Source organism: Zootoca vivipara, chromosome 3 (assembly GCF_963506605.1).
Source record: "Zootoca vivipara chromosome 3, rZooViv1.1, whole genome shotgun sequence".
Lineage (NCBI taxonomy): Eukaryota > Metazoa > Chordata > Lepidosauria > Squamata > Lacertidae > Zootoca > Zootoca vivipara.
Genome location: NC_083278.1, coordinates 119,573,019 through 119,599,340, shown reverse-complemented (window position 1 = coordinate 119,599,340; position 26,322 = coordinate 119,573,019). Strand labels below are relative to the sequence as shown.

At 48.9% G+C, this 26,322-nt stretch overlaps 1 protein-coding gene across 6 annotated transcripts in view; it reads right to left on the bottom strand.

Annotated features, from left to right (window-relative positions):
• DTNB (dystrobrevin beta) overlaps nt 1-26,322 on the bottom strand; it is a 96,727-nt gene that overhangs the window by 41,747 nt on the left and 28,658 nt on the right. For 5 of the 6 annotated variants that reach the window (XM_060273223.1, XM_060273222.1, XM_060273225.1 and 2 more), the window contains exons 8-10: nt 25,190-25,356; nt 16,290-16,414; nt 1,617-1,694 (exon numbers count right to left, since the gene is read on the bottom strand). In XM_060273223.1, the coding sequence (XP_060129206.1) occupies nt 1,617-1,694; nt 16,290-16,414; nt 25,190-25,356 (370 nt within the window). Of the gene's footprint in view, nt 1-1,616; nt 1,695-16,289; nt 16,415-23,612; nt 24,470-25,189; nt 25,357-26,322 lie in introns of those variants that run through there. The other variant, XM_060273227.1, reaches the window with a different exon arrangement.

The window sequence follows — 26,322 nt, the reverse complement described above, 5'->3', positions numbered from 1 at the left end:
CGGACACGGAGCAATGGATTCAAACTTCAAGAAAGAAGATTCCACCTAAACATTAGGAAGAACTTCCTGACAGTAAGAGCTGTTCGGCAGTGGAATTTGCTACCAAGGAGTGTGGTGGAGTCTCCTTCTTTGGAGGTCTTTAAGTAGAGGCTTGACAGGCATATGTCAAGAATGCGTTGATGGTGTTTCCTGCTTGGCAGGGGGTTGGACTGGATGGCCCTTGGGGTCTCATCCAACTATGATTCTATGAAGCCTACATGAAACAGAGATCTCGGATGCTGCTTGTGTGCGCTTCTTACAGAACATTCTCGTTCCCTCAACCCTGGAGGTGAAAACTGCAAAACTGACGTGAGAATATGGCACAGGCAGGCCAAGTTGGTGGAGGACTGCTGAAGGCATAGCTGCTTGGCAAAGGCTGCTCTGGCAAGAGGCGGCTCTGCAGGGACAGGCGCCTCTCGCTTCCTCTGACCCCGACTGGGTGGCTTTAAAAGAGGATGGGACAGATTCATGGAGGGCAATGGTTCCTCATGGCTACTAGCCATAATGGCTATGCTTGGCAGTGATGCTTCTGAACAGCAGTTGCTGGAAACCAGAGGAGAGGAGAGCAGCCAGGCTTTCCTGGTGTTCTTAAGCCACGTGCCAGCCCTCTGAGAGTGCCAAACTCTTTGGTGCCTTAGCTTAGGGCCAGTTCTGGCTTGGTCCTGCCAGTGTTGTGCCCTCCCAGATGTTACCCAATTGCAGCTGCTCCTGCACCTTCTCTTCCCAACTCTGCTGCCTCCTCCCAGGCAGGGATGAGAAGCTGGAGCGGTGGAAGATGGAGATGTTACTCTCAGAGCCAGAGCTTTCCTGGAGCTCAAGATACTGCCCACTCAAGAACATTGCCTGCTTTCCCTCTTTCTTTTCCTTTCCACTGTGCCCGTAAGAAGGGTCCAAAGCCAGCTCAAACCCAGTGGGAGAATGGTCCCTGGTTCGTCTAATGTGGCTCCCTGGCCCAGGTAACAGACAAGCCCCCCTCCTCCCGGTCAGAATCATCCTGCTACGTTAAACTCACTTAAGGGACAAAATCAAAACAGACGAAGCCTTTACACGCAGGAGACAAAAAGGAAACAAAGCCATACTGATGATTAAAAAACAAGCGAAAGGAACTTAAAAGCAAGACTCAAATTCATCTTTGCCTAAGAAAGGAGGGAAGCTCTTCAGGGAGTCAATGGGAAATGCCAAATCAGATCTCTCCCGCTTTGGTTTTATCCTCCTCAGTTGCCTCCTGACATTTGGGAAATGAACCTGTTTCAGGTTCTGCACAGCAAGTCATGGGGGTGGGGGGAGGAATTCAGACCTAAAGGGTGGTGGGTCAGGGAACCCCAGTGCCTCCTCCAGGTGGAGAGAAAATGGATCAAATGCACTGTGGTGGTGGTGGTGGGGACCTCAAGCAGGAGAGACCCCACCAGCAATCACACCTGGTTCTAGCAATATCCAGGACACTCAGACCAGGAGCCGCCCTCTTTGCTCCTTCATCAGCCACCTTCTCTCTGCAGGTGGAAGGCAGGTGCCCTGGAGCGCCCACCGAGGAGGCCCCCATCTCCCCCCCCCTCACAAATAAGAGTGCACATCCCTACCTTTTCGTTGGAGTCGGGGCTCCGGAGGACATGTGGGTCACCATGGCATCATTCATGTTCGCAAGGGGCCGGGAAGGGCTGAAACAGAAAGGTTTCATGGTGGGTTATGGCCGAGGACCAAGAGATGGTGCAGGGCTGGAAGAAAACCAACCACGGACTCTTGCGGGGCAGCAGCTGGTTGGAGACGCTGCCCCCCCACTTCCTTTTTTGGGGTATAATTTTTTATTAGATTTTTCAAACATTTCACAATGATCCTCATATCAAATAACTGCATTGTTTCATAAATTGACTTCCCACTCCAACCTCCGCAGTGTTCGTAATCAAATCTTTTCTACTGCATTATGTCTTCATCTGTTAGAAAAAGTTTCTCTATTTACCAACATTTTACCACTTTGCTTCCTCCGCTTCTGCCTCGAATCCTGCCTGCGATTCAATTGAATATAATATTTTTAAAAGTAGTCCATTCTTCCTCAATTACAAAACCCTTCACAATGTTATAAACTTCTATCATGTTGCCTCTGACTCCCCTTTTCTCTAAACTAAGAAGTCCCAGGCGCTGCAACCTTTCCTCCCAGGGGAGTCGCTCTCTCCCCTGGATCATCTCGGTGGCCCTTTTCTGAACCTTTTCCAACTCTACAATCTCCTTTCAGAGGTGAGCTGACCCAATTGAACACAGCACTCTAAGTGTGGCTGCATCGTAGACTGGTATAACGGCACGGTGATGTTGGCAGTCCAATTTTCAATTCCTTTCCTAATAATGATCCTTTGTATGGCGTTCGCCTTTTCCACAGATGCCGCACACTGGGGCGACATCTTCATCGATCTATCTGCTACGACCGCCTTTCATTTCAGTAGCTTGGAGGCAGCTCACAAACAAATAAAAGCCAACTGTGAAATGAGGAGAATGCAAGAGAGTGCCTTCTACCTTGCTATAATTTGTGTGCAAACTGTCCCTGGCATTGCCAGTTATTCAAGTGCTCAACAAACACATATCTCAAGTTCTGCCCTGCATTTTACCAGCTGCACATTATTGGCTCCCCAGCTGCACAATTCTTTTTCAGATTCCATATTTTTTGTCCAGCTGCATACTACCAACAAACAAACAACAACAAAATCCTTGCCGTCAGCAAACCAAGCCTCTCTCTGCTTTCTCTATTAGGCAAATCAGAAACTTCCTCCTTACAGGTAGGTAGCCGTGTTGGTCTGCCGTAGTTGAAGGTAAAGGTAAAGGGGCCCCTGACCATCAGGTCCAGTCGTGTCCGACTCTGGGGTTGCGGCGCTCATCTCGCTCTATAGGCCGAGGGAGCCGGCGTTTGTCCGCAGACAGCTTCCGGGTCATGTGGCCAGCATGACAAAGCCGCTTCTGGCGAATCAGAGCAGCTCATGGAAACGCCGTTTACCTTCCCGCCGGAGCGGTCCCTATTTATCTACTTGCACTTTGGTGTGCTTTTGAACTGCTAGGTGGGCAGGAGCTGGGACCGAGCAATGGGAGCTCACCCCGTTGCAGGGATTCAAACCGCCAACCTTCTGATCACCAAGCCCTAGACTCTGTGGTTTAACCCACAGTGCCACCTGGGTCCCTGCCGTAGTTGAAACAAAACCAAAAAATTCCTTCCAGTAGCACCTTAGAGACCAACTAAGTTTGCCATAGGTATGAGCTTTTGTGTGCATGCACACTTCTTCAGATACACTGAAACAGAAGTCTCTAGACCCTTCTATATAGTGAGAGGGTGGGGAGGGGTATTACTCAGAAGAGGGGGGGAAGGGGTGATTGGCTGATAGGTGTGGTAAACCTGTGGACGACTGTTAACGACTGCAATTGGTCTTACAGGGAACAGCAAGGGGTGAGATGACTAAAAATAACTTTATCAGATATAATGAGATAAAAATCCGATATCTCTGTTCAAACCAGGTCCCTCCATGGTTTTGAGCTTGGTGATAAGTTGCAATTCAGCAACTTCTCTTTCCAGTCTATTTCTGAAATTCTTTTGTAGTAAGACAGCTACTTTGAGGTCTTGTATAGAATGTCCTGGGAGATTGAAGTGTTCTCCTACTGGTTTTTCTGTCTTCTGGTTCCTGATGTCAGATTTATGTCCATTTATCCTTTGGCGTAGTAGGGTTTGGCCTGTTTGTCCAATATAGAGAGCTGAAGGGCACCGTTGGCATTTGATGGCAATGCTTTTGTCCTCTGCTGCCTCCAATTTCCAATCTGTAGCAAAATAATGCTGCTGTGGTGTAGGGAAGGGTGTGTGTGTGTGTGGGGGGGAATTATTTCCATGCTCCGGTTGGTATGGGGTCCTATAAAAATTAAAACATAGTCAAAACACCATAGGGGGCTGTGTCACACACTTATCACTAAGCCCCTGCCTCTGCCCCATGGAAGGGTACAAAGACTCTTTCCTTGGACTTTTTAAAGCAGAGGTTGGATGGCCATCTGTCATGGATGCTTTAGCTGAGATTCCTGCACTACAAGAGTCTCCTCCTCCCATGGACTGCTAGAAGATCAAACCTATCCATTCTTAAGGAAATCAGCCCTGAGTGCTCCCTGGAAGGACAGATCGTGAAGCTGAGGCTCCAATACTTTGGCCACCTCATGAGAAGAGAAGACTCCCTGGAAAAGACTCTGATGTTGGGAAAAATGGAGGGCACTAGGAGAAGGGGATGACAGAGGACGAGATGGTTGGACAGTGTTCTCGAAGCTACGAACATGAGTTTGACCAAACTGCAGGAGGCAGTGGAAGACAGGAGTGCCTGGCGTGCTCTGGTCCATGGGGTCACGAAGAGTCGGACACGACTAAACAACAACAACCTGCACTACAAGGGGTTGGACTAAATGACCCTTGGGGTCCCTTCCAACACTACAGTTCTATGATTCGATGAGTGGGCGACTAGCTGCTTGGCTGAGCTGAACAGCAGGACCCCTCAGCCAGCAGCAGCCTTGAGAAGAGAACAGAAGAGCAGCCCAGCCTCTGAGCAACAGCTTCATTTGTCCGTCCAGATTATCAAGCCTACTGCAAGTTACAGGTATGATCAAGCTTTCTTTAGTGCCTCAGCCTTTGCTTCCCCCCCCCCAGGACTAATTGCAGTCGTTAACAGCCATATACAGGTTTACCACTCCCATCCGCCCATCACCCATTCCCACCCACCCCCACCACCCTCTGTATATATATAAGGGTCTGACACTTCTGTTTCAAGTGTATCTGACGAAGTGTGCATGCACACAAAAGCTCATACCAAAATAAAAACTTAGTTGGTCTTTAAGGTGCTACTGAAGGAATCTTTTTATTAAGCCTACTGCAAGTTTGCCCTGGCATGGCAGTGGAGGTGCCCACACGCAGAAGCCAGGGTTGGATGGCACTGCTGCCAAGAGGTGGGAAATGGGTGCCTGATATTTCTATCACACACAAAAATGAAGAGGAGGAGAGAGAGAGATTAGAGAAAAGGAAGTCCATGGAACATTGCACTCAGGGCAGTTTTTAGTAACCAGGATGCAGCAAATTTCGGTGGGGAGGGGAGAGAAACCCAGTTTCTTCAGCTCCTCTTGCCCAGCTCAGTGGTAGAAGCACTCCTCTTGACCTCATTTTTGTTTCAAAGGATGAGAGGAGGCGAAAAAGCACTTTTGCGTTTCCAAAGACCACTTCCTTTTGCTCTTTGCAGAGACGTCAGAGAGACCCAGAGACTCCACAGGACAAAACTTGGCTCTGCTCGCTGGGACAGTATAGCACCAGGCAAGAAGATGGCAATGTTCAAAATATATAAAAGGATGTCATATGGAGGAGGGAGAAAGGTTGTTTTCTGCTGCTCCAGAGAAGCGGACACGGAGCAATGGATTCAAACTGCAAGAAAGAAGATTCCACCTAAACATTGGGAACAACTTCCTGACAGTAAGAGCTGTTCGACAGTGGAATTTGCTACCAAGGAGTGTGGTGGAGTCTCCTTCTTTGGAGGTCTTTAAGCAGAGGCTTGACAGCCATATGTCAAGAATGCTTTGATGGTGTTTCCTGCTTGGCAGGGGGTTGGACTGGATGGCCCTTGTGGTCTCTTCCAACTCTAGGATTCTATGATTCTAAGACAGCAGAGGCTTTCTGCGCCTGCCGTTGCCACGGTCTCAAAGCACGCGGCGGCATTTCCCTCCTGAATTAGTCGGGGCGTGAATTATACAGAAAGCTCTGGCGGCAGAGGCAAAACTGAGCATGCTGTTCCAGGGAGGGGAGGCGGGAAGAGATCAAATGTGGGTGCACTCACAAACAGGAGCAGAACAGGCAGATGCAGGCTAATGCAACCCTTGGCGGCAGGACCGGGAGAGTGCCCAGTGCCAGGAAGCAACAATTCAGCTCTCTGTTCCGCACTCAGGATGGCACCAAGGCACTCAGGGTGAACAGCCGGCTTCGTTCTCCATCAGAGCAGGTCACGTGGCTTCCTGCTGAAACTCTCTACTTTCTGATACCGCAAATAGTCCTTGCCCCATGGCGCAAGAGCGCCCCTCCAGGTGGCAACAGGAGCAGTGGGTTCGTGTCATGATCCCAGAGAAGCAGCCCTGGACAGGGTGGTCAGATCTGGATGAGGGCTGGGAGGAGCTTGAGGAGCTGCTGGTTGGTGGCCCTGCAGAGGAACCCAGCAGGTTATGGCAGGCTGTATGTGGGCCTTGTGAAATGTTAATAATAATAATAATAATAATAATAATAATAATAATAATAATAATAATAATTTATACCCCGCCCATCTGGCTGGGTTTGCCCAGCCACTCTGGGCGGCTCCCAACAGAATATTAAAAACACAATAAAACATCAAACATTAAAAGCTACCCTAAACAGGGCTGCCTTCAGATGTCTTCTACAAGTTTTTTTTATTCTACAAGTTTTTTTTATTCTACAAGTCAGTTACTGTAGTTGTTTATTTCCTTGACATCTGATGGGAGGCATTCCACAGGGCGGGTGCCACCACCGAGAAGGCCCTCTGCCTGGTTTCCTGTAACTTGGCTTCTCACAGGGAGGGAACTGTCAGAAGGCCCTCGGAGCTGGACCTCAGTGTCTGGCCTGGATGATGTGGGTGGAGACGCTCCTTCGGGTATACTGGGCCGAGGCTGTTTAGGGCTTTCAAGGTCAGCGCCAACACTTTGAATTGTGCTCGGAAACATACTGGGAGCCAGTGTAGGTCTTTCAAGACCGGTGTTATATGGTCCCAGTCACCAGTCTGGTTGATGCATTCTGGATTAGTTGCAGTTTCCAGGTCACCTTCAAAGGTAGCCCCACGTAGAGCGCATTGCAGTAGTCCAAGCGGGAGATAACCAGAGCATGCACCACTCTGGCGAGACAGTCCGCAGGCAGGTAGGGTCTCAGCCTGCGTACCAGATGGAGCTGATAGACAGCTGCCCTGGACACAGAATTGAGCTGCGCCTCCATGGACAGCTGTGAGTTCAAAATGATTCCCAAGCTGCACACCTGCCTTGCAGGGGCTGGACTAGATGACCCTTGGGGGTTCCCTTCCAGCTCTGTGAAGGGGTCACAGTGGGCAAGAACTAGCTATGGGCCCCCCTCCCTTGCCACCAGAGCCCACCCCTCCATCAGTCTCCACTGCCAAGTCCCCACCCAGTCGCGAGGCCTCAGGCACCCAGGCTGGATTCAACCCTGCACTGTTGCCTAGGAGATGGAGATGCTTACGTGAACAGGTAACTCAGCCCCCCACCCCTGAAGGAGTTCCCGTCTGCTTGCCCCATTCAAATAAACATCCTACTTGCTGCGCTGAAGTTGCCCACACCCCTTTGAAAGGGGAGCCCGGGGGGAGCGTGTCCCTTGTCCGGCCATTGTCTTAGCACCTGTTGTGCCATCCAACGCTTGCCTGCCTCACTTGCAGAATCACAGAACTGCAGAGTCAGAAGGGAGCCCTGGGGTCACCTAGTCAATGGCTGCCCTGCCCATCGCTATGGGGCACAGAAACAGGCAGTGGTTCAGCAGAGCCCCCAGACAGAGCACCAAAACCAGGGGTTATATATCTGTGTAATGCACAAACATGTACACCCCACAGAGAGCCAAAGGGTAACTTCTAGGGTTGCCAGACTCAAGAGAGGACAGGACTTCTGTGCCTTTAATTGCCCTGCTCTCTTTTGAGTCTTAAGAGAAGACTCAATTTAATTTTAATTTCCCAGCAAAGGGTCTGCTGGTTTCTCTTTAATGTTTAATGATGGAAATTAAACATCTTGGAAATTAAACATCTTTAATGTTTAATTTCCAAGCAAAGGGTCTGCTGGTTTCTCTTTAAGGTTTCCAGACTCAAAAGAGAGCAGGGCAATTAAAGGCACAGAAGTCCTGTCCTCTATTGAGTCTGGCAACCCTAGTAACTTCACTTACGAGACTCTTTCCAGGAAACAAGAGCGACCTCATTTCAAGAAACAACTTTAAACAGGATTACATTCTGTTTTATATTAATTGCAGCTGCCTTTATTAATGTTTTTATATTTCTGAGGAGTGTGCATTATGTCTTTCAAACGGCAACCTTTTAAAATGATTTTTTTGTGTGCACAGGCTCGAAGGGGCAATTGTGCCCTGAATCAGGTAACAAATATATAAAACTTGGGTCCAATTTGGAAACCACCTTGGTGCCCTGGACTCCCCAGGTGTCATAGTGGCTATTTCCCCAGATTCATTCCTTTCCCAAAACTTCTGTTAGCACAGCTGAAGGGGAGGGGGAAGAGAGAGAGACATGGCTGTGGATCCCACCCCCCATAATATAAAGGAGAGAGAAAGCTGATGCCCCTTATGCAAGCAATGTGCCAGGATGAGAGCACAGATTCTCCCTCCACCCCATGGCCTGCTGCCACTCAGCCTGGGAAGAGGCTCTCCATCCATCTTTAGGGAACAGAGCAAAAGCTGTGACATAGGTCAGCCTCCCTTTTTGATGGAACTCACCAGACTAGCTATATTTCATCGGAAAAGGGTGGCTGGGAGACTTTGGCTTCCAATTTAAAAAAAGAGCAGAAATCCAATCTGAAAAGGGAGCATCAAAAAGGTGAGCATTAAACGGCAAATGCTAATCTAGATTAATTAGAACAATGCCGCTCAAAACACTGTGTTCTTGGTCTAAAACTTATCAGTCAGCTTTATAAAATGCTCACATTGTGGCCGGGGGGGGGGGGTGTAGAGGAGAAGAGCTTTCATGCATGCTAGGGTCTGGTACAGAAAAAGGCATCAGGAACCACAGGGGAGTGTTGAGATGTAATCGCTAGAGCAATTCTTCAGAGATCAATGGGAAACATTGAGATAAATCTAGCCACCCTCAGGCTCCAGGAGTTCTTTTTGTCGGCCCCTGAACTTGCAGGACCTCCGTTTCAGATGTTACTCCTGCCGCCCTGCACCCCAACCCTTCCTGCTCAAGAGGCCACTTCACAAAGGACCTCTGCTCTCAAAGCGTCTCAAGGAGGTCTTGAGAACGACAGCAGCCCCGGAAGCAGCTGCCCCTTGCCCTACGGTGGAATCATAGAATCGTAGAGTTGGAAGAGACCACAAGGGCCATCCAGTCCAACCCCCTGCCAAGCAGGAAACACCATCAAAGCATTCTTGAAGAGCCTCCTTCGAAGGGACCAGGGAAGGGAGCTCCAGAAACCAGCTCACTCTTCCTGCCGCCTCGTCCTTTGCACCCCTCCCCACCCCCATAACAAAGAACCACAAAGAACTGCGGGAAAAAGGTGGCTTTTTTTTCATCCAGGGGGTTCTGATAAGTTCACTCGGCCACGGGAAAGGGCTCCCTGCAGCCCCCCGACAAGTACATGCAAAAGCCCTAAAGCAGCGAGAGAGAGAAAGAGAAGCAAAGACAGCAAACCTTCCCTGCTGGAGAGCAAGTGCCTCTGCCTTCCTTTGCCAAAGAGGCATCCAAAGAGGCGGCAGCCGTGGCCCAGCCCTCCTCCTCCTCCTCCGTGGTCTCTAAGGAAACAGACGTGTCACGTGAGGATCTCCTGCCTGCCAACCACTGGCTCTCTCTCTCTCTCTTGGGGAAGAGCAGGTACCCCCCAGGAAGGCCTCCCGGGGAGGCAGGTGTACACTCACCTACACCTCCAGCTGCTCAAGGTGAGAGAGGCACCAGGACCTCCCCCCTCGCTGGCTCCAGCCAGAGGCAGCATCTATTTTAAGCCGTCGCCTTGGCAGACTCCATCCTCCCTGCATTTATTTCCCCTTTCAAGCGGCTCAGCAGCCTGGACAGCTCCCTTCTCCCTCTGAAGAATTCATAAAGCGCACGGTTACGCTCCTACTGAGCTGCCACTGGGTTCTGGATTTTTTATTTTTATTTTTTTTGCTGACTCCCATCCCCGTCACAACCCGGAACCTTCGTCAGGCAACACAGGAGTTCCCCCTTTCTGAAAAAGGGCACAGCAGATAAGTGCAATGCCAGCAAAAACCCGCTTCGTTTTCAAAAAGCCAGATTTCCTTGACAGCAGAGAAGCTTCTCGAAAGAAACACACCCTTGGGGCCTAGAGGAGGAGGAGAGCAGAAAGAAGGAAGGAAGGAAGGGGAAGGAAGCAGGGAGAGAGAGCCAGCAGGCTGGAGAGAGGACAGTCACATGCAAAGACAGCATCCCCTGGGGAGACACGCTCACCCCAATTTGGAAAAGCAAATTCAAAACACAAGCTGGTCCTGCAGGAATTGTGACTGGGCTGGTCCTAGGATGGAGAGGCCTAAGCGAGAGCAAACTTTTTCAGCAGGGGGCCAGTCCACTGTCCCTCAGACCTTGTGGGGGGCCGGACTATATTTTGGAAAAAAATACGAACAAATTCCAATGCTCCACAAATAACCCAGAGATGCATTTGAAATAAAAGCACACATTCTACTCATGTAAAAACACCAGGCAGGCCCCACAAATAACCCAGAGATGCATTTTAAATAAAAGGACACATTCCACTCATGTAAAAACACACTGATTCCCGGACCGTCCGCGGGCCGGATTTAGAAGGTGATTGGGCCGCATCTGGCCCCCAGGCCTTAGTTTGGGAACCCCTGGCCTAGACTTCCTTGTGTACAGAGCCCAGCTTCAGGCTTGTCAGCTCCATCGATGAACAAAAAAGGGCCCCCCAATCTCACATCCCAGAGCTAAGGAAGCCCCTGTTTGCAGGCACAAAAGCCAGGCAGAGTCCATAAGCCGTTTGGCAGCTGCAGTTGCGGCAGGTTGGAGAAGGCTTTCCCAATGTATCACAGACAGACAGGGACTTGGAAAGGGCCACCCATGGGCCATCTAGACCAGCCTCCTGCAATGCAGGAATCTTTCACCCAACTTGGGACTCGAACCCACGACTCTGAGATTCAGAGTCTCATGCTCTACCGACTGAGCTATCCTTCAGGGCTGCATTACAGGATAACTCTGAAATGAAGTGGGCAATTTCACGAAGGGGAGGCTCTGCATGGGTTCTGTACCAACCATGACAGCTTTGTTGTTGTTTAGTCGTTTAGTCGTGTCTGACTCTTCATGACCCCATGGACCAGAGCACTCCAGGCACTCCTGTCTTCCACTGCCTCCCACAGTTTGGTCAGACTCATGTTCGTAGCTTCGAGAACACTGTCCAACCATCTCGTCCTCTGTCGTCCCCTTCTCCTTGCGCCCTCCATCTTTCCCAACATCAATGTCTTTTCCAAGGATTCTTCTCTTCTCATGAGGTGGCCAAAGTATTGGAGCCTCAGCTTCACGATCTGTCCTTCCAGGGAGCACTCAGGGCTGATTTCCTTCAGAATTGATAGGTTTGATCTTCTTGCAGTCCATGGGACTCTCAAGAGTCTCCTCCAGCACCATAGAGACTCTTGAGAGTCTCTATAAAGTTACAGTTGCATATAAACAGCAATACAGTGGTACCTCTACTTACGAATCTAATGCGTTCCGAACGCACATTCGTAAGTTGAAAAAAAAAGTAAGTCGAATCCCATAGGAATGCATTGGGAGAAAAAATTTGTAAATCGTAAGAAGACTCCCTGGAAAAGACCCTGATGTTGGGAAAGATGGAGGGCACTAGGAGAAGGGAACGACAGAGGATGAGATGGTTGGACAGTGTTCTCCAGACAGTGGAAGGCAGGACAGCCTGGCAGGCTCTGGTCCAGGAGGTCACAAAGAGTCGGACACAACTAAAGGACTAAACAACAACAACTTTATTGGCTCACAGTGGCTCTATATTAGAACAGAAATTTTATTTTCAAGCCACCGGATAAGTTTGAAAGTGAGATTGTGAGAGGAGATTATTATTATTATTATTATTATTATTCTTACAGATTTCCATAAACACAGCCATCCTAAGTAATAACCACCTTTAGCTTTATCCTGAAAGATGTCCTGCGTTTGGTCTCTTTCACTGGCTGTGTGTGGGTGGGAATTTATCTGCTGCCTTTGGTGTCTTACGGACAGAAAGGTGGGGTGGAAAGAATCCATAATTCCGCAGCCATCTTGGCTCCTGGCGTGTTCCCCCTGTGTCCCCGTGGAGGCAGGCAAGGCAGGGATCAGCTCTACAGACTCCCGTGCCTGATTCTCCGCCGGCACTCCTTGCTGGCTTCTCTCTGCCCACTTCCTGCCTCCCCTCCGTGCTGTGGAAGGAGATGCCATTTTGTTTCCTGGCTGGCGAGGCAGAGAGGAGGAGATCTTACCTGCAGCCACCCGTCAAGGCTTGATTTGCTTTACGATCATTACACAAGTCCATTTGGGGCCTAATACACATCAGCCAGAACAAGAAGCTGCATCAGAAGGAAAACATTTGTGTGCTAATTGCTTTCCCAAATTATCACTACAAAGAGCGCCCTGTGCTCAGGAGTCCTCACAATTCAGAGCGTTGCTTTAATGTCAAAATTGCTCGCTCCTTTTAATTTTCTTTTCCTCCCAGAATTAATGCTTGAAGCTTTATGGTAAATAGCAATCCAGGGGAAGAAATTACACGGTACAATTTGAGTAGTGATTTTAATTGCAAAACAATTTTCTTTCTTCTGAAATGCATCCGTGGCCGCCCACTGAAAACACCCCTCTCACCTGGGGCAGCCCCAAACGGTCTGTTGTTGCACTGAGACTGAAGAGATTTATATAGACTTTTCCTGGGAGCAAGGCGCATTAAACTCAGGGAGTTTCACAGTGGTCCTTGGTCCAGAGGCATTGCATCTGTTCTACCAAATAAGCAGAAATGAACAGGTGGCCAGGAGAGCTTGATCACAGTTGTCCCTGCATTGGTAACCTCAGGCTTGGATTACTGTAATGTGCTCTATGTGGGGCTCCCCTTGAGGCTGCAGCCGGGGCAAAAGGCTTGCTTTGTTGCCAAAGTTGTTCCCACCACTCTAAATATATTGGTTGTCCGAGATCCTGTGACCATTTTATCATCGTTTCTTTGACTGCTTCGTCCATAAGCTCCCAATCTAATAACAAATTATATGTTTTTGATAATAACTTTTTACTATTTTGTATCACCAAATTATTAAATTTAGATTCCTCCTCTGAAAAATCCTCTCTTTTGATCTGCCTTGAAAACACTTGTCTTATCCCATATAATTCATAGAATCATCGAATCATAGAGTTGGAAGAGACCACAAGGGCCATCCAGTCCAACCCCCTGCCAAGCAGGAAACACCATCAAAGCATTCCTGACATATGGCCATCAAGCCTCTGCTTAAAGACCTCCAAAGAAGGAGACTCCACCACACTCCTTGGTAGCAAATTCCACTGTCGAACAGCTCTTACTGTCAGGAAGTAATTATCTCCCAAAATGTATATACCGCTTAATTGGAAAAGAAAAGGAACCCTCAAACTGGTTCATGCCCAGTAGGTCACTGTGGTCTGCAGGAGAGCTTCTCTCGCAATTTCCAAGGATATCAGAAGCTCCTCTGCAGTAACTCAGCTGCCCCTCTTCTGGGGAACAGCGTTTTTATTGAGATACGACAAGCGCACACTGCCTGCACTTTCAAAAACCAGTTGAAGGCGCCTGTGTTCCGGAATAGGTTTCTGCCATGGGGGCCTGCTTTGCATTGCTTTCAAAATACATCGGCTTTTGTTTCCTGTTTTTGTTTTCTTATTGCATTTTGTACATGTGTGGCAGGCGATAAATAAACAAGCCAGCTAAACCTGCCCAACAGGCGGAGGTGCAGCAAAGAGCAACCCCACCGTTCCAAATCCGCCCTTCCAAATTTTCAAAAGTGAAACGACTTAGGGGAAAGGCAGAGATTAAAGCTGCCACGTGGCCTCGCTGGCACAGATTCATCTCTTCCATTAGCAAATCAGAATTACCAGGAAAGACCAAATCTAATTTCTGTTCATTTGCTAACTTCTACATCCTAATGTTTAGGTTAAAGCTGCAGCTTCTTTGTATATAAACAAAACCTCTAATTCGATGCTCAGTTTACGCAAAACTGCTCATTTATAAAGCATGCAGGTTGCTTGAATACAAGGGCTGAGCTTTTGCAGCATTTTGGTAGGAGTTCTGTGTTGCCAGGGATACATGGGCAGGGGCCAAATGTATCATTGGGGGGGGGGCAGGGAGGCAGGGGACGGACGGACCAGACGGGCACCAGGGAGCGAGCAAGAGATTGCTTATGTTTGCTACAGGAACTCCACCTACCCGCCGCCCCTGCCAATATGGGAAGGTGGTATAATAATAATAATAATCATTTATACCCTGCCCATCTGGCTGGTAAAGGGACTCTGGCCGTGTGCTTTAAAACAGACCTAGGAAACAACCGAAGCCAAGGAGGTTGCTCTTGATACAGGCATGCCAAGCCAAGACACCCCGGGGAATAAGTGTCAAGCTAGAAATTCTGCAGGAAACAAACACTCTTTCTCCTCTTCTCTTAGGATCCCACCCTGAAAACCATGGAGGGATTAACTGGGTTTTAGAAAGGTCTGTTCCAACAAGCAGGCACCTTTGGGGGGCTGCCTAAATTAAATCACTCTACCCCCCCTGCCAACACTCTTCCAATCCAATGCCTGACCTCTCCGCCTGTTCCAGGCTTCCTGGAAAACTGCTCAGAGGAAGTCCCTGAGACCTGGGCAAAAGGCTGCCTCTTCCGTACTCCTTCCCACCTTGAAGGCAAGCAGCAAGAGGGTGGGGAGAGCCTCAGGGAGGCGGCAGAGACAGAGAATGCAAGATGCCGTCACCAGCTTATCTGTAGGCACCCTTCCATGGCACACTGTGTCCAACATCAGAAGAGAACAAGGCGTAGTGAAATCCAATGAACACATCCTGCCTCTTCTGACTATCCACCCTGGGACTGTTGCCGTCCGCACAGGTGCCAGGCTGCCCCCAAGACATCATGCGCATGTCATGCGATGTCAGACACCTCGCAAGACAGCACAGGCTGGCGCAGCCTTCTGCTAGCTGCGGTGAGGCCCGGTGGGGGAATGGGAGAAAAAACTAGGAGAGTAAGGGGATAGTAGCAACCCCCTCCCCAATATTTGGAGATGAAATTATCTGCCTATAATTGGGTCCTGAGGTTGCGACCTCTTTCCTGAGCGTTCGCCCTGATTAATTCGCAGAATGTTTGCAGGGAAATCATACCATGTTGGCTGCTTATTCAGCATCCATTCCCATCTGTTTGCAGAGAATTTGCAGAACGTCATACCACACAAGCGCGAGAGAGCCGTCCCCTCAACCAAACCCAGCCTGAGAAAACCAAGGTCACCCGCGACTTCTCTTCCAGGCCACCATTGTCCCTGCAGACCTTTTCCGATTTAACACCTGTGATGCCACTTTCTGGATTAAATCTGGTGAGCGCACAAGTTCAATAACATTCAACGACACCATGTCCCTGGCCATCGGACCAGAGCAGGATGATAGATTCCTGCATTGCAAGGGGTTGGACTAGATGAACTTCGGGGTCATAGAATCATAGAGTTGGAAGAGACCACAAGGGCCATCCAGTCCAACCCCCTGCCAAGCAGGAAACACCATCTAAGCATTCCTGACAGATGCCTGTCAAGCCTCTGCTTAAAGACCTCCAAAGAAGGAGACTCCACCACACTCCTTGGCAGCAAATTCCACTGTTGAACAGCTCTTACTGTCAGGAAGTTCTTCCTAATGTTGAGGTGGAATCTTCTTTCTTGTAGCTTGAATCCATTGCTCCGTGTCCGCTTCTCTGGACACGGAGCAATGGATTCAAGCTACAAGAAAGATGTCCCTTCTGACTCTACAATTCTAGGATTCCTGCCAGGTTCTGTTCACCCAGTAACTGCTAAAAAAGTGACTAACCGGACGCTGGTGTTATCTGCCCACATGAAGAAGCTCACATGCTGCTTCAAGGATGCCAGCAAGGCCAAACAGAGAACCAGCCATTGGAACACACACACACACACCCCTGCCACAGTTCTGCCTCTAGAGACAAGACAGCCTCCTCCAAACTGCCCCCCTACAGGCACTCTGGAGCACAACTGCCATCAGCCTGGCCATCCTACGACTGTTCCAGAGGGTGGCACACAGGGGAAGGCTGCAGTCAGTTGCGAAGCTATAGAAGGAAGTCTCGGAGCTGAGCATCTTTCCATCCGCAGCACAATGGCGAGGACCGGACAGCGAGAATCTGCTCCAAGAGGACCAGCAAAATGACTCTCAAGGCTCCTCGTACAGATAGCCTTTTCGGGTAGAGAGCTTTCCTTGGCCGCCTTTCCAGAACCCAGGCGCCCCGTGTACGAAGGGCGGCAAAGCGAGAGGAGACATTGGCGCAGAACGGAAGAGATACTCACCCTGTGTGGGCCAGGTCAAGGGGCTTCTCTGGCTGCTCCGGGTACACGGGGTGAGGAGGCTCTCGACTGGGTACACAACCAAGAGATTTACTAATGGCATGGCTCAGCTTCTTGGCAGGCGATTTCTGGTTTTTTTTTAGAGAGAGAATTAAACACAGAAATGGGAATTAGCACAGCAAAGCAATCAGTGCAGCAACTGTGCAGAGCTGCAAGAGGAGCTGTGGTCCAGCCTCCCACACGCAGGGCTCTCCAGGCGCAAGCCCCAGGCAGCTGCCCAACAATGCCTAGTGTCCAAAGGGGGCCTGGAGCCAGGCTCTCTCCCACCCTGCCCATCACCCCAACCCCAACCCAATTGCACTGGCTGCCAAATAGCTTCTGGGCCCAACTCAAAGGGCCGGTTTTTTGACCTATAAAGCCTTAAATGTCTCAGAACCCCAACACCTCAAGGACCATCTCTCCCCATGTGAACCAACCCAGACCCTGTGATTGTCATCTGAGGCCCTTCTTCATGGTCTTCTGGAGCCATCATTATATGTCTTTAGGCTCCAGGTGAAAACATTCCTCTTCAGTCAGCCCTTTGGCTGCAGGGGACGGACATGTTTTTGTTTTGTTACTATGCTATGCATTTTGTGCTTTTATGCTGCAAACAACTCTGCAATCTTTGGATGAAGGGCAGTATACAAATTTAATAAATCACCACTGCTGGGTTAATATTATGCATGGTGCAAGAGTCCATAGGTTTGTTGCAACTGCCTTTTCTCCAGGGCATCAAGGCCTTGTAGGGACAAGATGCCAGCTTGCTTTTCACCCATAGAATCATGGAACTGTAGAGTTGGAAGGGACCCCAAGGGCCATCTAGTCTTACCCCCTGCAATGAGCAGCAGAGTGTGCCAGAATCTAAGGGGGGGGGGTCCCTCCATTTCGTATCAAAGAAACCAGTGTCTTCTTGTCACTGGTTTTTCTAACCACAGTCAGAGAAGCCCACAAGTTCTTCCCTGCCATGGAAGAAGGGAAGTAATAGCACCACTGTATTCTGCTCTGGTCAGACCTCACCTGGAGTACTGTGTCCAGTTCTGGGCACCACAGTTCAAGAAGGATACTGACAAGCTGGAACGTGTCCAGAGGAGGGCAACCAAAATGGTCAAAGGCCTGGAAACGATGCCTTATGAGGAACGGCTTAGGGAGCTGGGTATGTTTAGCCCGGAGAAGAGAAGGTGAAGGGGTGATATGATAGCCAGGTTCAAATATATTAAAGGATGTCATATAGAGGAGGGAGAAAGGTTGTCTTCTGCTGCTCCAGAGAAGCGGACACGGAGCAATGGATTCAAACTACAAGAAAGAAGATTCCACCTAAACATTAGGAAGAACTTCCTGACAGTAAGAGCTGTTCGGCAGTGGGATTTGCTACCAAGAAGTGTGGTGGAGTCTCCTTCTTTGGAGGCCTTTAAGCAGAGGCTTGGCAGGCATATGTCAAGAATGCTTTGATGGTGTTTCCTGCTTGGCAGGGGGTTGGACTGGATGGCCCTTGTGGTCTCTTCCAACTCTATGATTCTATTATTCTATGATTGCAGACACCAGCTTGTGGTTTCACTGCACGAGAGGCCCTTACGCAATCTCTACTGCGATTTTCCTAACCTTGTGGTTGGAAAGATGAGCAGGGCCTGCAGGTGTGACCTTGTCCCAAGGTGCTCCTTCCCGTTGCCATACTCAAAGGTTTTAAGAGGATGTGTCCTTGACAAGGACTAGATGGATGGAAGGGAGGGAGGGAGGGAGGGAGCTGGAGCCAAGTGCTGAGGGAAGGCAGAAGCCCTAAAAGCGCTAAAAAGATCCCTTCATTTTCCATATGAGAAGCAACAATCAATTGAGACAACCTCCCCAGATCCATGGGAACATCTGGAGAGAACTATTGGATTAGAGCTAAAGAAAAAGAATTTTTAAACAATACAGATTACATAACCAATTACAATTCCCCCCCTTTCCCCTTCCTATCCATCCCTCTCTCACCCTCTAAGGACTTCCCTCAGCTCCCCTTGCTGATTTGTTTGTACATATCATTACCCTATCTATCGTATATTCTACTAATAAATTGTGGATGTATTATTTCCTTCAACATATCTGTCATTTCCCCATTTACATCAATTTTATTAATGAAGTTCCTTTGTTCACTTTTTTTCAATTCCCATGCTAGCAGTTTTCCCGATTTGTTGGCATGCTCAAAATATTTCTGCTTCACTCTCTTTATTTTCCAACTTATTTCTTCATTCGCTATCATGGAGTATTGGGTTTGCAATATTTTAATTGCCTGCTTTACTGACTCTTTATTAGCTTTTTTTTACAGTTCTTTCTCCTTTTCTGTAATTTCATCTAAAATTTCTTTTTCCCTTTTTAATATAAAGTGGTTCTAAGTAGTGGTTCACACATTAAGGCTGTTGGCATCAGGCCCTCTAAGAAGGAGGAATTTGCAGACTCCTGGACCCAGCCAGGAACCTTCTCTTTCTTAGAGGCAATAAGGCTAGAGAGGTGAAGGTCCATCGGATGTGGTGGGCTGGGCTGGGCCTAGCACCTTGTCTGTAACGCCAAGAGGGAAGCCTCAGCCCCAGAAAAGAGCTCCCTCTTTGCCACCCACAGGAGTTCTAACTGGGGCTTGGTGGGACTCTGCAAGGGTCTTCCTTCACCTTGTTCCAGCTGCCGCCTCTTTTGCTTCACTGCCCTCAGCAGAGGTGCCCACCAGGGAGCTGGAAAGGGCATCAGGACATCCCGACTGCTGTGAACTGAACAGGTCATCTCCACATCCCACAGAGGGAGCACAGCTTCAACAGAAGCACCAGGCACACCAGGAGGAAAATTCCCCAGAGGTCCAGCTCCGAGGGCCTTTTGGCGGTTCCCTCGTTGCGTGAAGCCAAGTTGCAGGGAACCAGGCAGAGGGCCTTCTCGGTGGTGGCACCTGTCCTGTGGAACGCCCTCCCAACAGATGTCAAAGAAAAAAACAGCTACCAGATTTTTAGAAGACATCTGAAGGCAGCCCTGTTTAGGGAGGCTTTTAATGTTTAATAGATTATTTTATTTCATTTTTCTGTTGGAAGCCGCCCAGAGTGGCTGGGGAAACCCAGCCAGATGGGCGGGGTATAAATAATAAATTATTATTATATTATTATTATTTCCGGAATCCATCCGCCTCCAGGAGGGGAATGTTTAATAACAGGTGCCCCCTCCGGCACTCCTCCAGAGGGAAATGGCAGCTGAAGGTCTTCACCACAACAGGAAAGGATCCAACCATGACAATGGGATAGATGTTAATTCCACCCCTTTCATATTCACCATCTTGCTCGTGACAGACTTGTGGTGATCGTGGCAGCCACAAAGTCCCTGGACTGGGTAGCATCGGCACAGGAGCTGAGATCCAACCGCAACCATTACCCCCAGGGATCCCTCAACACCAGCTCAGGCAGGGAGACTTGTTTGCCTGCTATGGTCGTCTTCTCTGGCAATTCCTCGTAGCTGAGGAAGATTGTCTTCTATGAACACGGTCTTAACAGTGAGTCCGTAAGTGCCTGTGGAGGCCAATTCTGGATCCACACATCCTTCCACAGTGGGGAAATAGGTTTCCGGGCAGGAGTTGATCATGGTGAGGGTTTGCCAAACGTGTCGTCCTTTTAGCTCGTTTCTCCTTTGTATCCTGAGTTTGAGCATCTTTAAAGTCTGTGACATCTTTGGTAAAGGCTGTTCTCCAATCGGAGCGCTTCCAGGCCAGTGTTTCCCAGTTATCAGTGCTTATGCTACATTTTTTAAAGAGTACTTTTGAGAGCATCTTTAAACCTCTTTTGTTGTCCACCGGTTATTTCGCTTTCCATTCTTAAGTTGGGAATAGAGTACAGTGGTACTTCGACTTACGAAGGCGATCCGTTCCGCGGCGCTCTTCGTACGTCGAAACCTCCGGTTGCCGAAGCGTCCATTTTTGCGCATGCACGAAGCACGATTTTGTGCGACTGCGCGCGGGACAAAAAGACTTCCGGGTTTGCTGACTTCGTAAGTCGAAACCTTCGCAAGTCGAGCCATTCGGATGTCGAGGTACCACTGTAGTTGCTTTGGAAGAGCATCTGAGCAACACGACCAGTCCAACGAAGTTGATGTTGAAGAATCCTTGCCTGCTATGTTAGGGCATGAGCAGAGTGTGCTTGTGAACACACACAAAATGTTCTGAAATGTAGGGCGGCAAATGCTCAGTGGGAAAGTGGGCGGGGCAGAGCAAAGCCATTCACAAGAAGTCCCTCTGGTGGTTTGCCCTCCCTTCAGGAGACATGGCACCTCTAAGCCCTTCAAGGCAAGAGGGAGGTAAGAACCACATACTGACTTAAGAGAAAGGGAGAGGGGCAGCTGGGACTGGGGGAACCAACAAGGGACCAGGAAAACGGGTGCCAAAAACGCACAGGCACCCACCCACCCACCCCTCTCCCAGTCACTGGGACCAACCAGAAGAGACCTCTGGGTAACCAACAGCTCTGTGTAATTCCTCAAGCTTCTATACCCAGAGAACCTGGTCAAGAAAATACACATATGTTATTTTGACGCATTGATTTCTCTTTCCAAAGGCGAAAGTCAAGCGTTCATTTTCCCACATGGATTTCTTAGGTGCCACTGACCTCGCTAGAAAAAGCTCTTTGGAGACAATGGCAGCTCAGCACGTGCTGAGGATCTGGGGCAAAGCAACACTTCTTGAGGGCTCCAATAACATGCTAACCTGCACGGCTGGCGTTATTCTGTGAAAGAATCTGTGCTTCTGCCAGCAAAAGCAGTTTTGATTTTTTCAAAAAGCAAGGTTTTGAGAGGATAATCTTACTAGCTATGTGTGCTGGATGTTCTTGCCGCTTGCTCAGCCAGGAGGTTTCTGGAGCAGAGCAAGTTGAAGTCAGCTAATGGGACTGTTTCATTTCTTCTTTAGCCTTCCTTTCCTTTCTTTGATGCTCAGTAATTTAAATGTTGCATTTGCCGTAGGTTTTAAGGCTTTGTTATTCTTTGTTTTATTATTATATGATCACGCTCTTATGATTCTGCACTCTTAGCAGGATAAAGTGTGTCATTTCATGTTCAGGTTGAAAGAACTACTGAAAGCTTCAGCGCTAAAACTGCACTTCCTAGCGTATGTCTACTTTTTGGTTTTTTTAAATAAATAATGGCATGGTGTCCAAAATGTTGCAAATCTTATTTGGATTCTCTCAGTTTTACATGACCTAATACCTTCTAAATTATAGTCTTAAAAGACCATGGGGAACTGCCAATATGTACTTTCAGCTGGCGAACAAAGATGGGCTTTTCTTTTAGCACATATGACTATAGAATCGTAAAATTGGAAGGGACCCCAAGGGTCATCTAGTCCAACCCTCTGCAGCAGTGCAGGGATCTACGTTTCAAAAGCAGTTCACCACACTTTAGCAGGGCAGGGCTGATGGTGGAGGCAGGAGTGTCTGCTGTTTTTCTTACAAGGTGATTGCTGTATGTGATATAATAATAATAATAATAATAATAATAATAATAATAATAATAATAATATATTATTCATACCCTGCCCATTTGGCTGGGTTTCCCCAGCCACTCTGGGCGGCTTCCAACAAAAGATTAAAAAGACATTATGGGTTTTTAGTGTTGTGGCTCCTGCCCTCTGGAATTCCTTCCCCCTTGAATGCTGGGCAGACACCGCCTGCTACCTCATCTGCACCTCCTGAAGCTCTTCCTCTTCCTCTTCCAGCAAGCCTTTTGAGCCGAGATACTTCCCAGGCTGCATCTTTACTGGGACTGCTGTCAAGAGGCATTGAGCAGGAGTTTGGGGGCAAATGTCACCCATCCTCTGACCATAACCAGCTCTCTTTCGCCACATCAGAGTCAGGGCGGGCTCAGCATACTCTGCCATGTTTCCTGGGTGCATTTTGGAACAGAGGAGGGCTAATAAACAGCTTGCACCTGTAAAGACAGAGGCCCTGTGGGTGGGTGGTTCTGGGGGACTTGCCAGCTGCTTGCTTGTCCTGAACGGGCAGGGAGCCCCGGCATGCAGCATGTGCATGGGGGGGGGGCTCTCTCCCACCACCCAGCCTATTGGCAAGAACTGCTGCTTATGTGCATATTCATATATGTAAGGTACTACACTTGGGCAAAAAAAATGAAAGGCACAAATACAGGATGGGAGACACCTGGCTTGAGAGCAGTACATGTGAAAAGGATCTAGGAGTCTTGGTAGACCACAAACTTGAAATGAGTCAACAGTGTGATGCAGCAGCTAAAAAGGCCCATGCAATTCTGGGCTGCATCAATAGGAGTATAGCATCTAGATCAAGGGAAGTAATAGTACCACTGTCTTCTGCTCTGGTCAGACCTCACCTGGAGTACTGTGTCCAGTTCTGGGCACCACAGTTCAAGAAGGATACTGACAAACTGGAACGTGTCCAGAGGAGGGCAACCAAAATGGTCAAAGGCCTGGAAACGATGCCTTATGAGGAACGGCTTAGGGAGCTGGGTATGTTTAGCCTGGAGAAGAAAAGGTTAAGGGGTGATATGATAGCCATGTTCAAATATATGAAAGGATGTCATATGGAGGAGGGAGAAAGGTTGTCTTCTGCTGCTCCAGAGAAGCGGACACGGAGCAATGGATTCAAACTTCAAGAAAGAAGATTCCACCTCAACATTAGGAAGAACTTCCTGACAGTAAGAGCTGTTCGGCAGTGGAATTTGCTGCCAAGGAGTGTGGTGGAATCTCCTCCTTTGGAGGTCTTTAAGGAGAGGCTTGACAGCCATCTGTTCAGGAATGCTTTGTTGGTGTTTCCTGCTTGGCAGGGGGTTGGACTGGATGGCCCTTGTGGTCTCTTCCAACTCTATGACTCTATGATTCTATGACACTTCACGGAGCTGCTACGTAGGTAAAATGGAGGAAAAGCAAGACATAAGTATATAATGTCATGCATGTAAAGAAATACTTTAAAAATGAAGATCTTTATTCCATTCTGCACCTGCATTGGAATTGCTTTTAAGATGTTTTACCATTTGCGTGTTTGCTGCCCTGGGCTCCCTTAGGGAGGAAGAGCAGGATATAAATTGGGGGGTGGGGGGGAATGGTTAGCAATAGATTATTTAGAGGCAGATGATAATGACAGGGCTGACTTCAACTAAGTCACTTTATGAGCCTAGAACATTTTTGGGGGGGGGGGTGTAGTTGTATGCTATATTCTAAAGCTCATTTAATAAACTCTGGTAAAATAAATAAAGAAGAGGCCTGTGACCCATGAAAAGTACTTTTGCCTGTTTGTGTTCTGTGCATGCAGCGGCTTCAGGCTGTAGCCAAGGTTAAAAAATAAGCTGTGTAGGGAAGGTGGGGAGAGAATGGAGGAGGTCACTAAACACATCCCGGCCGCTTTGCTTTCTGCCTTAACAAGTGAAAAATTCCACCCCAAGGTGAAGACCAGGGTTTCTGGCAGGAGAACATGAGCAGATGCTGCCCTCTGCTGGAGAAACTTCAAATCACCCTAAAAAATTTAGGAACACCATTTCCAAGAGTGCAATACAGTGAGGGAAATGCTTTATATGAATCCAGAATAGACTCCTTGAAATTAGGAAAGAATTGCTAGCCCAAAACACTTATTCTCAATTTTAAAAGGCACCTAGTTTCAGAAACAGAGCCTCTGTCTGTATAGCAAGCAAATATAACCCTGGCTGCAGCAGTGCGGCCGAGGTCTTTGTTATGGAGCACCAGAAGTGCTTTTACACCAAAGACCATTCAGGCCCATTCTCTCCCCAACCCTGCCTGCTGCGTTTCCTATTTTGCTGTTTCTTCCAAAGACTGTTAGGATCGTCCTACACGAGTGGTAGAGACACATCCCCAACTGGCATGTTCTCTCCCTCCTGGTCGGTCGTTCGGGAGCTTCAAAAGCTTTATCCAGCCCAAACATCACAGCAACTGATTACCAAGAAGCATCGGCACACTTCTTCACCCTGCAGAGTATTTGCAGTTTGTGTAACAGAACTCAGTAGCACAGCATTTTGGCTAATCTGCTTTATTTACATATAATACACTCAGATCATTCTGACTTAGCTCCTTCCTCTTTCTCATCAGACAGCAAAGAGAGAAAACAAAGGACAATAGTCTCACTTCACGGAACACAGTAACACAAAACATCCTGTCTCCATCACTTCCCACTCTGTGGAATGAAAACAATCCTGTGATAGACAACAATCCCATGGCTGTAAACACGGAGCAAGAATCCTAACAAAGACAAGCCAAACAATCCTGTTCTCAACAGGGCCGGCTCTAGGTAGACCCCCGGTGGCGTGGTGTGCCAGGGCGCTTGGCCGGTAGGCAGGGCACCGCGCAGCAAAGCCGCGCGGAAACCATACTACGCCCTGCGAGGGCGGGGGCACCGGAACGATCTCTGCCCCTCAGCACCAGGGCGTGCGACCTGCTCGAGACTGCCCTGGTTCTCAAGATGCTTCCCCTTCCCATCTCTCTCTGTCTCTCTCTCTTTGGGATTCAAGATCTTACCCTCCTCGACCCACGAGAAACTGCATGACTTGCTGGGTTCCTGCAAGAGGCACCTGAGTGGCTAACAGGCTCTGAGCTGATATAGAGAACATGGGTGTTCACTGCTGGGCTCCCAGGTTATCCGGCCAAACAAAGGAGAGCTTTGACGACAACAGAATGTTCTGCAGTTGACGCAGGCAAGATTAGTGGTGTCCAAAACAGACCACACAGATGTCCTTTGAAGAGGACCTGTGGGCATTCCACACCGGTCCCTGTAGGGCTGACAGGCTACTGGCCTTCCCATGATGTGCCGTTCTATAGAGAACCCGCAGCCCCAGACACACCCATGGCAGAAAAGCAATGCACCTGGAGCCACAGGAGGCCCCTGGGGGAGGCTTACCCAAGAGGAGTGCTCCTTCATCTGATGCTGGTTGCTGTGAGGGCCGCTTGCGTGGCCGCGCCAAAAGCAGTTCTGGCAGAGCTGGTAGTTGTGGCACTGCTGGCATCGGTAGCGGAAGCCCATCATGCTCTCACAGCGGCAGTAAGAACACTCCACCGGATGGAAGACTGGGAGGGGAAAGAGGAGGAGGAGGAGGAGGAGTCAGAAGCGTCTCCGGAGCAGCAGGAGGCTTCGTCCTGAATGAGGCACACCCCACACGCCCCTCTGCAAAAGGACAAACTCCGAGAATTCCCCACACGTCAAACAGGCGTGCGCTAATTGGGGCGCATGGCTGCCTGCCAGCTTAGTAAACAGGCACCGACATCCTTACCCTCGTCTCAGACACCAAAGAAAATATTAGGACCCGCCCAGGCAGGCCTACACTAGGGGGCTGAAGGCACCTTGGCCCCCTCAATGTTGGTTTTAAGAGGCTCAGCGCCGCTCCATGTTGAGGTAGCCCTGCATGCGCCATGCATTCTGTGGCGCAAGTACAGGGACCGGCTACTCCAGAGTGCTCAGCCTTCTCCATCATGCACACACGCTGTGCACCGGGGCCCCTCAATCTTGGGGGCAGCTTGGCCCTGCTGGACCCACCCTATTCTTCCCATTTCAAAATGTTTTTTTAACTAATTGTATTATTGTATTATTGCCTGGAAACTTCCATTTCACTGTATCTGAAGAAGTGTGCATGCACACGAAAGCTCATACCAAAATAAAAACTTAGTTGGTCTTTAAGGTGCTACTGAAGGAATTTTTTTATTTTACTTCGATCCAGACCAACACGGCTACCTACCTGTAACCTGTATTATTGTAATTTTACAACAACATGGGACCTTTGGGTGAAGACTGGGTAAGAAATGCAATAGCAGCAGCAGCGCCTAGAAAATCTTTTCCCCAGGACCTCTCTAGATGGTTCTTGATTTGCTATCTAAAATCCCCTCCTGACTCTCCATTACACCAAGAAACAGACATCGGCCTGGGGCTGAGCAGAGACGGCAAAGCTATAAACATGCAGTAACTTGGAAGAAAGTTGGGACACACAGCAATTTGTGTAGATGTGTGGCAGGTATGAAAAGCCTGCTGGATCAGGCCAG